We start from the raw sequence: 12,595 nt of genomic DNA, 5'->3' as shown, positions 1-12,595 counted from the left end.
TCAAATGACGTAGTTTTCTCGGTAACCGCAGGGGAATATTGGATCGGGTCTGTGGCATTAATATAATAAAAAATATTTAAACCTTATGAGTGAACGAAATTATTGTAGCCGTCAATTGTTTGAAACAAGAATTGTTGACAGCTTCCAAAACAGTACCAAAATAATTAAAACTCTGACACGAAGACCACAAAAAAAGCTATCGCAGTTATTTAGAGTACGCTGATTAAAAAAAGGGTACATTCGTGCACTATACGTCACTCGCAAGTACTGAGGCAATTTGTAGGTGAACCTTTCACAAACGACTCGTTGAAACAGGAAAGAATTCACAAAATCCGTAAATAAATAATCAAATTGGCCTCCCTCAGCAACCCTGGCTAGTGAAAATAACATAACTATGATGTCTATTTTCCGACCAGAGTTGCGCATTCGTAAAAATTGCGCTTCTAGATTCTTACTTTGCCAAAATTCGGCAATTTCGGCAAAAGCTTCCAGAATACTGCTTTCAACAGTTACCAGAGTGTTGCAAGTTCTCTAAAGTCCAACAAACTTTCTTTCACATCATTCTACCTGCATATGAAGATAAAGCACAGTCAAAAGCGTTTCTGCGTTTTACCTGTACGCACATTTGAACAGGGCGCGTCGGTGTTGGACCGAGTAAAAGCGTCCTCCGAAAGCCTAACGCCGGATGAATGCAAATACAAAATTAAAGAAAAGCACAAATACATGAGATATTGAGGCGCATCAGCACATCAGCACATATTTCGTACTCTCTTCCTGCAAACCGAAGGGAACGACCGAACGTAAAAATGTCAGAGCCCTAGAACTCAACATGATAACAGTGCAGGAATTCTCGGGCGCCTAAACAACTTTGAAGCAAAAAAAAAGAAAGACGAGCAAGGAATATTTCCGGCATGCACGCATTTCCAAATACTCCGCTCGCAAACATACGCTACCAAAGAAAGCCGTTCGCCGGGAGAACTGCGGAAGTGAAGCAAAAACGAACGAAATGCACAGGTACATTACCTTCGCGCTGAAATTCCAGCATTCAAACTTTCGGCACACAACTCTACCATGTCGACACGCATAAAATGGCAGAGAAAACATTACTGCTACAGCAAATATCAAAGCAGCAAACGCTGCGACGAGGGGCAGTTTGCGTGCATCTTCCTGTCACCGATTCTGGCGCACTTCAAAGCCTTACCTTTTTTTCTTTATTTTTGCGTACAGGCAATAGCGAATACGGTTTTGCGAAGCGTTTTTCCCTCTGTTTAAGCTGTTCATAAGCATTTTTTTGTCATCTGTGACAGGATATGCTTTGCTGGCTCTCTTTTATATTGAAGCTAGAGTGAGATATGTAGTTTTACCAAAAGAGATAGTTATACGTGTACGAAACAAACTGAACGGAAAAACATGAACACAATATGAGTCTTCTTTCATTCCATAAAGATCGAATAACAGGCATTGCGAAGGAAAATGTGAAGGACGAGACAGGTGGCTATAAATCAAAGAAAAGAAATGAGTGGATATATGCGGGACGATAAAGTGCGGTGCACCTTGAAATCTCCGTAGAAGACTTGGCTGCATTTTCTCAGTATTAGTTTTATTGCTTCATCAGAAAACATAAGCACGATTTCACCTAATGAAGCTAGAATCGGAATTTGGACCGACATAATAAGCTCAGTCACGGTGTCGCCACACTATGAGAAAGATAATACTGGTACTTTCGTAAATAATGTTGGACAATAGGAAATTATGTTACGTACTTGTTTAGCAAGTTCATGGAGTTTAACACCCATGGAGTTTAAGAGACAAGGCCTAACAAGGCCACTTACGCACAGCAGGGACGCCGAGAACGCCTGTGTTGTACTTAAGTTACGTTGTCCGTCGGTGTCTGAATGTGAAATGCCCGGAAATGACAGCTGGAGAAAAATCACAGTAAATATGCAAGGACATGCACAATTCAGAAAAATGTGTTCCCTTTGCCTGATCATGTTGTACGAGTATCCATGAATATTGACATTGTTAGCTTTGCTTTGCTTCTTATAGAAGTTTTTGATTACAAACGAAGCTGCATGTTGACCCCAACCATCATTGGGAAGTCTACAGTTATGCCGGTAAAAGGTAAAAGAGCTTCGTGTCTATGTGTGTAAGCATGTATTTGCGGAACTCTGTTAAGTTTAAAGTACGAATACGTTTATTGTTTCCAACGGTTTTGGGTAAAACTAATCTGTATATATATATATATATATATATATATATATATATATATATATATATATATATATATATTATATATATATATATATATATATATATATATATATATATATAGAAACAAGCACATATGAGAAATCACAGCAATGACTGACGTTTCGGCCGCGGCACCGGCCTTTGCCAGGGTCTCTGACGAAGGTCGGTCCCGCGGCCGAAATGTCACTCCTTTCTCTGCAATTCTTCTTATGTGCTTGGTATTTTTTAACTTTTACCGCCAGACCTGTGTGAGCAGTTCATTGTGTATATATATATATATATATATATATATATATATATATATATATATATATATATATATATATATATATATATATATATATATATATGTGTGTGTGTGTACATTTAGTACGCCTGCCAAATTAGCAGCAGCGAAGTGGTAGACACGTGCTCTGGAGCGCGACTGGAAGCCATTTTAAGAGCAGGCCTTACTTCCGGGGCAACGAAAGTGGCTGCACGAAGGCGGTCAAGGAAGAAGCGCCCAACACGCCTCATCTGGCTCTCTATGCATGAGCGCTTTTCTTTGCGCCTTCGTCCGCACGCTTAACGATTCTATGCAGTGGCAAGCTTCCATGACCCTATTGATTTCCTCCTTTGCTGAAGTGTGGTCGTGGGAACTTTCCTATGGTAAGTTTTTAACGAAAATCTTCTCCGTGTACAAGAAAAGATTCTCGCCCAACTTCTTTTTCGTCTTGTGCATCAACAAACTAAGCTTATATCCTCCTTCTCTTCTTTTCGAATCCTTTACACACACTAGACAGCACTCCCATCGCAGTAGAAGGCAGTTTCGCAGAGCAGCACATGTGCTATAGCTAAAACTAAAACAAAAAAAAAACAAAACAAAGAAAGAAATAAATAAAAAAGAAAGAAAGAAATAAAGAAAGAAAGAAAGAAAGAAAGGAAGAAAGAAAGAAAGAAAGAAAGAAAGAAAGAAAGAAAGAAAGAAAGAAAGAAAGAAAGAAAGAAAGAAAGAAAGAAGAAAGAAAGAAAGAAAGAAAGAAAGAAAGAAAGAAAGGCAAGAACTTTTTCTATGGTGCCGATTTCCGGGTTGAGAGTTCCTAAGAAAGCCTTTTCTTTTCAGACTTGTCGATACCGCATTTACATTTGTCATGTAGAATGCAATGTTACGTATACGTTACGGCGGCTTATCTTGTAACAGCATCAGAAGCACTAAATATAATTTTTCTTTTTGTTGTGCATCACCCGTACGCTTGATATCGCGGTTTTTTTATAACAATATCGCCAATATTAGGCTTCTCCACAGGTAGCGTAACGTTTCAGATATAATGATATCACAGTTCAATTCGGTGTCTAGCTTTGCTGTAAGACAGTACAAATTTATACGTAGGGGCAATTAAATCTATTTCGGACTTGCCCCTAAGTCTTCTAACCGCGCCGTTTAAGTGAACTGATGTATTGCTTATATTTACGCCTCCGTACGCACATAGACTGAAAACTATCGTGATTTTGTGCTGCATAAAACATGAAATATAATCCTGAAGGACTTGCCTTCAATCAGAGGTATTCCGAAAATGACGAGCAATCAGCTTAGCCTACCTTTTTCAGCGAGTACACTGCAGTTGTAGCGCTGATCGCATTCAACAATATATTTGTCTTATGTGAAGAATAAACGGCGCTATAAACAATACTAATACAAGAGGAAGCAAACAGGGCAATTGTATTACTTCCCTCCGCCTGCTATCCCATCATGAAGCTTTTGGTTGATGTATACCTTTGTGCGTTATGGTAAAGGTAAATTTGAGTCATATAATTCCAGCCGAGGCAAAACACCCTATCTACCACCTTCGTAAGCTGTAGTATAAAATCTATGGCGATGACTGCTTGTGGTCGCTTAATGCCACTTTTGAGGCATTGTGTTTAAAGAGTCCAGTGGCACAGTGGTTACGGTGCCCAGCCGCCGCGGTCACATTTCGGTAAAGGACAAAATAATTGATGCCACTGAATAGGCACACTGATTCAAATTTATCGAGCCCTCTACTATGGCTTGCCTCACAATCATATTGTAATTTCGGCCCGTAAAACCTTCCAAATTATTATTTTCAATAAAGCGACGGACGTTCAAAAACAAATACGTCCAGCGCTGTATTCGCGAAAAGTGACATACAGTACACGAAACCACACTTTCGCGCCCTCCCTTTCTTTCAAAATACAACAAAAGTATTTTGAACAGTGAAGATGCCTTTGAGAAACTTGTTCAGCCTATATAATGGGCGGCAGCATACATAATCGTGTCAGGAATAATAAAAGCCATAGGCGTGCGCATAGGGGGGGCAGGGGGGCGGCCGCCCCCCCTAATCATCTAAGAAGGGGGGCGCCAAATCTGCCCCGTACATTGACACTTCTAGTCACCTAAGAGGGGGGGGGGGCGCAAAATCTGCCCCATACATGGACTTAGTAGGGTGGGGGGGGGCGCTGCGATGAACCTTCGCCCCCCCTAATGGGGAACCCTGCGCAGGCCTATGATAAAAGCTCAACTAAAGCACGCAGAAGCGGAGTAAAATTCACACCTGGCGTCCTTAAAAGCCAACTTTGTTGGAAGAGAGCCAGAAGAAGTGGAACCTCGCTCATCCGTAAATGAAGAAACTAAAGCAGCGTAAAAAGACAAAAAAAACGAAACCAAAAAGGAAAACTGACGACCTGCGTGCGACACGCAGGAAACTCACAGCGTAAGCTAAATGAGCCGTCGTAAACTGTTTGGGAACGCTTACTGCAAGTACCCTCTGCCAGTAAATGGAGTTTTGCTTAAATACAGAGTGATGTTCGTGGTGAAGCAACCTTGCTGTAAGTAGCCGAGATTTCTATTATCCTGCATTGTGCAACTTCAATTATTGTCAGTGCTGCCAATGTGACGCTACTGGCGTGATACAGATTCCTTCAATTGACACTTAAAGGGCCCCTCACCAGGTGAGATAACGAATTTAGTTAGACATTGGAAGTTGTTGCGAGCCCAATAAAGAGCATTATGCCACAAGAATTTTTCTAATCGGTCCGTTAGAAGCCGAGAAAAACAATAATTTGTAGCGGCGCGAAACCATGATGCGAGGAGGCGAGCTGCGAACCCTTGCCGCTCGCCCCGTGTAGCCTTCGCAAGCCAAATCCCTTCCCTGCCCTCTTCGGCACGCGAGCGGGAGGATCACATAACGCATACGCATGAACACGTCATGCGCACACAATGTGACGAGCGCATGACGTGCACGAACCAGCCCGAACCCCCGAGACGCGAGCGGTGTTGTGGCGGCGTTCCTTGCGCTTCATCTCTGCAAAGTTATGCCAATGCGCCCTCGCCGATCACTTGGCTTTCAACCTATTACTGAGCACAAAAGTTGCGACTAGTAGGCTCCCTAGGTCAAAGGCTTGCATCACCCTAAAACGGCCGGTCATGTAGGCTCCCTAGCTGCGACATTTGTACGGACGCGAGACTAGCGGTGTGTCGCATGAACATCTAGTTAGACGCGGGAGGATAAATGAGCCTCATGAACGCGGTAGAAAATTAGTTTCGTTGTAAAGGGTGGCGTCTGCACGATGCGCAAAGTGCGAGAACACGAACGCGTGCAAAACGGAAGTAGATTAGTCTCGAATCTCGCTGCGATTCGCAGTAAAAATTAAAAAAGAAAACGCACACATTCCGTTTGTTTGTTTTATTATTGCTCTCAAGTTTTATTCATCCATTCAAGCAACAAATTACACAAACTACACGTCGTGTCAAATAATTATCGCAGGGTCACGTGCTACTGTTGGCGACGTCAGAGCACAGTCGTCTACGTAGAGGAGCGACGTCACAGCACTACCATCTACGTAGGGCCATTCAACCATGTACGTCATCCCCTCATTCTCTGGGCGCGCGGCCGCGAGAAGAAGGGAAAGCAGCGTTCAGCTTGAAATTTGACCCATTTACGCGGCGCGTAGCGTTGCAAAGTTTGGCAGGCGTAATCGTGAACGCCCAGTGCATGCATTGCCCTCGTCAGCTCAAAATTGTCAATCCTGGTGAGGGGCCCTTTAAGGAACCCCTATTCGAAGTAAACTGTTCCAGGTTATTTATAATTTAGGTAATACGCAGATAAATATCCATTTTCTTAGTCATCATGTATGCGGGATTCCATCAGCACAATACAAAGATGATAACTTAAAAATTTACCGACGATTACGATGCTGCCTGATGCGAATTCTGAGCGCAGCTTCATCTTGGGGCAACGCCAACTGTGTTTGAAATTTGGCTATTCTCAGTTGTAGCAGTGAAACATTCGTTACATATTGTCACAGAAACTTTCAACGCTCGAGTGCAACGTACACCACTCTGCGCATTGCAGGCGTCGTGAACCAAGCGCAACGCCGACAGCCTCGCCACGACAAGCAAAGCCAGCCGCAGTGCAGCTGCGAGCCCGGCATGCGCACGAGCGCCGGCCGAGGGGACAGCGCGCGTGACGGAGGAAGAAAGCGAGGTGACACGCCAGTGACTCGTGAAATCGACAGACTCCGCGTTCGCTCTTTTTCGTCCTCTTTCGCTCTATCGTTCTAAAAAGACAGGGCGTGCAAACACGGACACAAGAAAGAAGTCATGACACCACAAACGCCGACTAACAACTGAAGAGACGCACAACGGCGGAAGAAAAAGAATGCACGAAAACTTATCTGTGCATGCTCTATCAGTTACGCTGCCGACGCCAACGGCGACGCTGCTCAACGCAGAAACGGGTGCCTGAGAGCTGCGTTCTAAAAAAAAAAGCCCTTCAATAGGAAGAACAAACTGAAGGGTGAAGCAATGCATCTGCATTTAGTTTTTTTTTTCTCTATATAAATAGGTTTTCAAACTTTTGTCTGCGAGTAGGTATAATTGAGGGGTGCTGCCAGAATAAATCCACATTTCAAAAAGAAAGCCGACGCACAAGTACGGCTTTCTATGTGTGCATGACCAATCAGTGTGTGACGAAGCACGCACAGTACCAATACCGCAAGTCGCCACCATTGTAAGCAGCATCTGATGCCTTGATCGATGCACCATCTATTTCGGCATCTGAAGCTGTTTGTTGCAGAAAAAAAAAAAATAAGCGCTATTAAAATCATGCTTTTTAATGGTTGACGCAAGCTTACATATTCGATATTACTTTATTCTTTCTCTCGCCTTTGAATTGATTGCGGGAAAGGAAGGGAATGTAGAAAAAGTTTCGCTTTTTGAAAATCAATGAAGTCCGCCTAAGGCACAGTGGCGCAGAACGCTACTCAGGCCGGAATGAAATTCACAACGGAGTCAGTAAGAGGCATGGGAATATATCAAAACGCAATGCTGCGCCTGTGTGGTGAATATATGGACACTTCTGGCCTAGAAAGCCAATGTGTTACGCAATAAAAAAGCTTAATGGGTTCCTTCGGCACGCTCTACCACTCTCAGAAATAACGTGAACAAGTGCGCACAGAGGGAGAGCGCAATCAGCGCTGTTGTGCTCCTTTAGCTCTTTCCCTTATACGCATGAGGGCCCGCATTACATAGCTGTTATACAAGCTGGTGCTTCTGGTCCTTTATTTTATTCGTTCATTTTATTCATGCAATTCAAGGACTGGGTGGACTAGTGTTTCGTTTGGTTTCTTGAAGGGCCACACAAAGAGTGCTCTGAAGGTAAACCAGTTGGTTTAACGGTTTAATGCATATTATTTCACCATGCTTCTTTTCAAGTAAATGTTCAGTGACTAGAGGCCCTACATACTAATACTCGGTACATTTATTAAGAAAAAGTTAAAAGGTGATAGTCATGTTGCGCGAAGATTCTAAATAAATGTGTATCGTTTTTCCTTCCTTAACTCAAACTATAACACACGAACGCAAATCACTGCTTTTGACTACTTTTTGAAAGTTTTCAAACATAGCATAAAAGAACAGCCGCCGGATTGCATTAAATAAATGTCGTACCAACGTCAAAATCGCGATACCAGAATTGACGGTATGGCTACGTCGGTATTTTTCAAGGAAGGCGTCCGTCAGCCTGTAAAATGTGCATCCATTCTTTAAATAGTCTGTAGAGCATAAAAGGTAGCACGACAACAACTCTATTATAATAGCGTTTGGTTGAAAATAGATTCATGGAAGTAGCCTAAAAATCAAGTCGCCATGCTGTGTGAACGAGAAATCCAGCCATGACTGGACAAATAACTTTTCGTGAGGTTAATTTTCTTTTCAGTATTAGGCTTGCGGCGCAAAAAAAGGTGATCGGCTATATATGTAAAGCATGTCAGCGAACGCAGAAGTTTTCCTCTGAAAACAAAGAAATATTTCGCAAGGTATAAATAGTAAAATGATAAGATGCAGCGGGCCAATGGAGGACCGCAGTGCGAAACAGAAGTGCTGAAAGGCCCCTGCCGTCCTTCATTACAGAAACAAAAAAAAAAAAAAAACGCGTTGCGCAAGAAACTGTCAAAGCACTTTAGTGGGAGAGCGTAAATGTAGACGGTTGAAGAGTAAAAGGTCCTATGACAACAGCAGCAGCTGCACAGGAACAGCCTGAAAGTGTGATTTGCATCGCATTTCACCGAGAGCCTCGTACGAAAGCGCAAAAGATAGCGCGCAGTAAGAAAAATGTACGAAAAGCGATAACGATGAGAGGAAGTGAAAAAATAACCAAATCCCAGGCGTCAGCTGCAGAGATGTGTGATCCTTTCTTGAGCGAGACGGCTGCCCCAGCCCTGGCGCTTGCCGGACGCTGAAGCGCGGCATGCGTAAGACGGGGCACCTCGCTTTTTCTTTCGATCATTCTATTCTAGATGGCTGGCTCGCGCCGATACGGAAACTGAAAAAAAAATAAGAGGTCACTTCGACGATGGCATAGCGGACAGCTGCCACGAATGGGGCCGGGGGCCACTTCTCGAAGCTCAAGCGCGTTGCTTGACAAACCTCCTCTCCCCCCACCCTCCCCCAATTCGTCTCCAGCCCTATCTCACTTTCCCTAGAGCGTCTTGCTTTCCTATCTTTCCATTTTTATTGGCCTTGAAAGCGCGCATGAGCCCTTCTAGGCTGGCGTGCGCATGTCCGCTTGGGAGTGTAGGTCCGCCCTTACTTCGAAAATGTAGATCCACTGATGTGTGACGCAGCTTCTTTTCAAAAATAGGTGTCATGAACAGCACGTTTACAGTATCCGGTGATCTGTCCGTGCTGACCTATTTGTATGCTCAACGGAAGTACTAGAGCTAACTGACATAGAGCACCTGCAATGAAATCCCTTATGGGTTTGTGTCCGACCAAATGGTAACGCTACCTTTTCCTGCTTGCGCGCATTCTCTGGCTGAAGGATACGCTACATAGGCTAATATTCTTAATGCACATTGAAATCTTATCCCCTCTAAAGCGCCTTAGAATACGGAAGGAGAGAGGATCCAAGGCGTATAATAACAAATATGGTGGTGGGTAATATTTTAGGCCAAATGAACTGTGCATTGCACGGGACGTTTCCTCTTGCATCCTAACTGTGGCACAAAAGGCGCCGGGGGATTACAAAATATTGACGTACCCCTGTTCTGGAAAAACACCGGTATTTCCCTTTTTTTTTGCAAAGCGACGCAATATGTGGAAACAATGCGGATGTTGCTATTAGGTATGAGTGATTGGTCTATATAGACTTGCAAGTCTTTGCAAAGAACTAGGCCACACCACCTGTCAAAAACTTCTGCGTCTCCCACGTACGCGTAGCCAGTTCTGACTGTATTTTAAAGCACCCACGCAGCAACAAACGCCCACTTTGCCACGCTAAAACGCCTGCAGACCTTTGTTTCAACATACAGCCAATTACAAGCGCACGCAACTGTAATGCCTGTTTTCGCTGTGCCGCGCGATTCTTTTACGAAGGAAAGAAACAAGAACACAGGTCGGTGGCTTCAGACTTATGCAGGGAGAAAACGCGGCCGAATATAGCGTTTTACTTGCATGATTCTTTGTATTTTCTGCAAGCGGTCGCGCTCTGTTGTTTAGAAATCCCGCGGCGTACTCCTGTTTACGCGTGCCAATTCCAGTTGTCACCGTTCGCAGAATTCAAGTTGCGCATGGATGATTCTTTTGTTTAAACTTCAGAATAGTAAACCAGTGTTAAGCAACCCCTGCCACTGGTTTATTCAAATATGGGAGCTAGTTTCTTTGCAAGCATCCATGCCCCATTTTGGCCCAGCGTTCGCACAACCCCGAACACTGCGTCTACACGGTCAAAGTGCACTGTCAGAGGGAACTGTCAACGTGAAACTCTACTTCATACATCTCTAGGTTTTATTTTGTTCCTTCACACTATACGTATGCTAACCCATTCAATCCTCTCTGTGCAATCAATGGTGAAATTACCATAGGGAAATGATTGTCAAACTAGAAAGAATTCGGTAATACTGCAGCGCAGGTCTCCGATACATATGACTTTTAGTTAACTTCTGTACGCAATTTATTTTCTATATAGCGAAGCGGTTGTATTCGTTTCGAATCGACGGTTTTTTTGTGTGTGTGTTGGCGTAAACGCACCATGCAACGTGCGTACAAAGAATACAGTTTTATACAACTAACACGTAAAAGGAAAACGCGTGATGACAGCAGTGCATCAGCGAATAACTGGGTTATTCACACTATACTATGTGACAACTTGAAAGGGTAAAGATGCCTCTCCTCAAGGGCAAAATACCTATGGCGTTGCTCCGATGAGCAAATGGTCGTGGGTTGACATTTTGACCAAAACTGTGGTATATAAATGGTGGTCGATATGCTAAAACATTCGTCTCCAAAATGAAAAAGCATTCGTTGCACAATTTCTTTTCCGTTTCGAACCCGCCAGGGTGTGTCACAATGTTCTAGTGTTGTTTTGACGCCGACAGAAATCTCCGTATTCCCAATAAAGAGTCTCGCCCTCTCTCTCATTATAGTGTTGTTTTGTACGTTATGTGATTACTCACGTAAAGATATAAAACGATGCGAAAAGACTAAAAGCAAGCGAGTTAGCCACTGTTCTTCAAACGGAGCATCACGTCAACCTGCTTGAAGGAGAAAAAAAAAAGGAAAACGAGCAAGCGGGTTTAACGGAAACAATATTAAGGAGGAACGCATACCACAGCCCATTCAGGGTTCGCGCACTGCACACGAGAGCATAGTCTAGTAGCTGATAAGAGAATCGGGAAGTTATACACCAGGAATTAAATAAAGGTTATATGTCTAACTGTGTACCCAGGAAAGGCAGAATCAGCAGTCGCGGCAATGATCTCCATTACAAGCGATTGAACACGTACGCCAACAACCGCCGTCGTCATTATGTGAACGTTATCAGAGCGGAACATTCATATCCCGTCGTACGTTTACCAGCAAATCCGCTTCTCGTCATAAGTGGGAACATGAAAAAAGAGTTAAAAAGGGAGGTGCCTCTTTCCTACCTCTCGAATGCATCGACGACACTTCGGCCACGGAGAAGACGAGCGCCAGCGCTGTGAGCAGCACAATGTTCGCAGAAGCCGTGTTCAGTGCTCGCGGACAACGCCGTCGCCAGTTGGAAGAAGTGGGTCCTCGGATATCCGTCGTTGAGCTCCGCCGATATCCACAGCGGGTGGCGACAACGCACGTCGTTGAAGACGCTGAAGCCATCGCGCACAACGAGACCACGGTACACAAGTCCCCATGGGGGCCTGCCACTACGGGGCGGCCTCTCTGCTGTCCTCTCGTCAGCACATCCCGATGTAGAAGAAACGATATGTTATCTATGACACCTCATTTGACAGCACAGAAGCAAAACTATACAATAGCAAGCAAATGCTTTGTGTTAGTTCGCGGACGCTTCTAACACTCTACATCATTATTTGATCACACGATGTTCATCCAAACTGGGCTGCCAGAAATATCAAGTCAAGCTTTTATCTTAATTTGCTTTAAATTTTTTAACTAGAAACGGTTTGATGCACAAAACTTATGTTGAGCATATACAAAGGGAATGACGTCAGTCAAGGGTATCCCAGAGACAGGGTTCGCAACGACGACACTTTTTTTTTTCACGAACAGCAGATACAAGCGCACACAGAAAAGGGCGCCCGCAACGCGATGGAGCCGGAGGCGAAAATCCGAGCTGAAATCCGCGACACAGATTCACGCAATCCGGTGTCTTCCTTGAACGAGCGTAATAATCCTCGACAGTGCGAACTTTCCTTGCGGAGTGTCAGAGTCTACGCGCACCATCCGGCAACCGCCTCGACAGCACTTTCAAAACGCCAAAGAGCAGCCGGTTCACGCAGAAGAGCGAAGCGGAGGACCGTTGAAAAGTTGAGCTCAACGCCACGCACACACGCACCTATAAAAACCGTCACACCG

The 12,595-nt window shown here is 44.1% G+C and overlaps 1 protein-coding gene across 2 annotated transcripts in view; it reads right to left on the bottom strand.

Annotated features, from left to right (window-relative positions):
• LOC119386846 (hemicentin-2) overlaps nucleotides 1-12,390 on the bottom strand; it is a 283,270-nt gene extending 270,880 nt beyond the window's left edge. The window contains exon 1 of one of the 2 annotated variants that reach the window (XM_049413266.1): nucleotides 11,671-12,390. In XM_049413266.1, the coding sequence (XP_049269223.1) occupies nucleotides 11,671-11,878 (208 nt within the window). In that variant the 5' untranslated portion in view covers nucleotides 11,879-12,390. The remainder of the gene's footprint in view (nucleotides 1-11,670) is intronic. The other variant, XM_037654114.2, reaches the window with a different exon arrangement.
• Between the last annotated feature and the right edge of the window lie 205 nt (nucleotides 12,391-12,595).

The sequence above is a fragment of the Rhipicephalus sanguineus genome, chromosome 3 (genome assembly GCF_013339695.2).
Source record: "Rhipicephalus sanguineus isolate Rsan-2018 chromosome 3, BIME_Rsan_1.4, whole genome shotgun sequence".
NCBI lineage: Eukaryota > Metazoa > Arthropoda > Arachnida > Ixodida > Ixodidae > Rhipicephalus > Rhipicephalus sanguineus.
The sequence above is the reverse complement of the archived record's forward strand: the minus strand, read 5'-3'. Positions and strand labels throughout refer to the sequence as shown.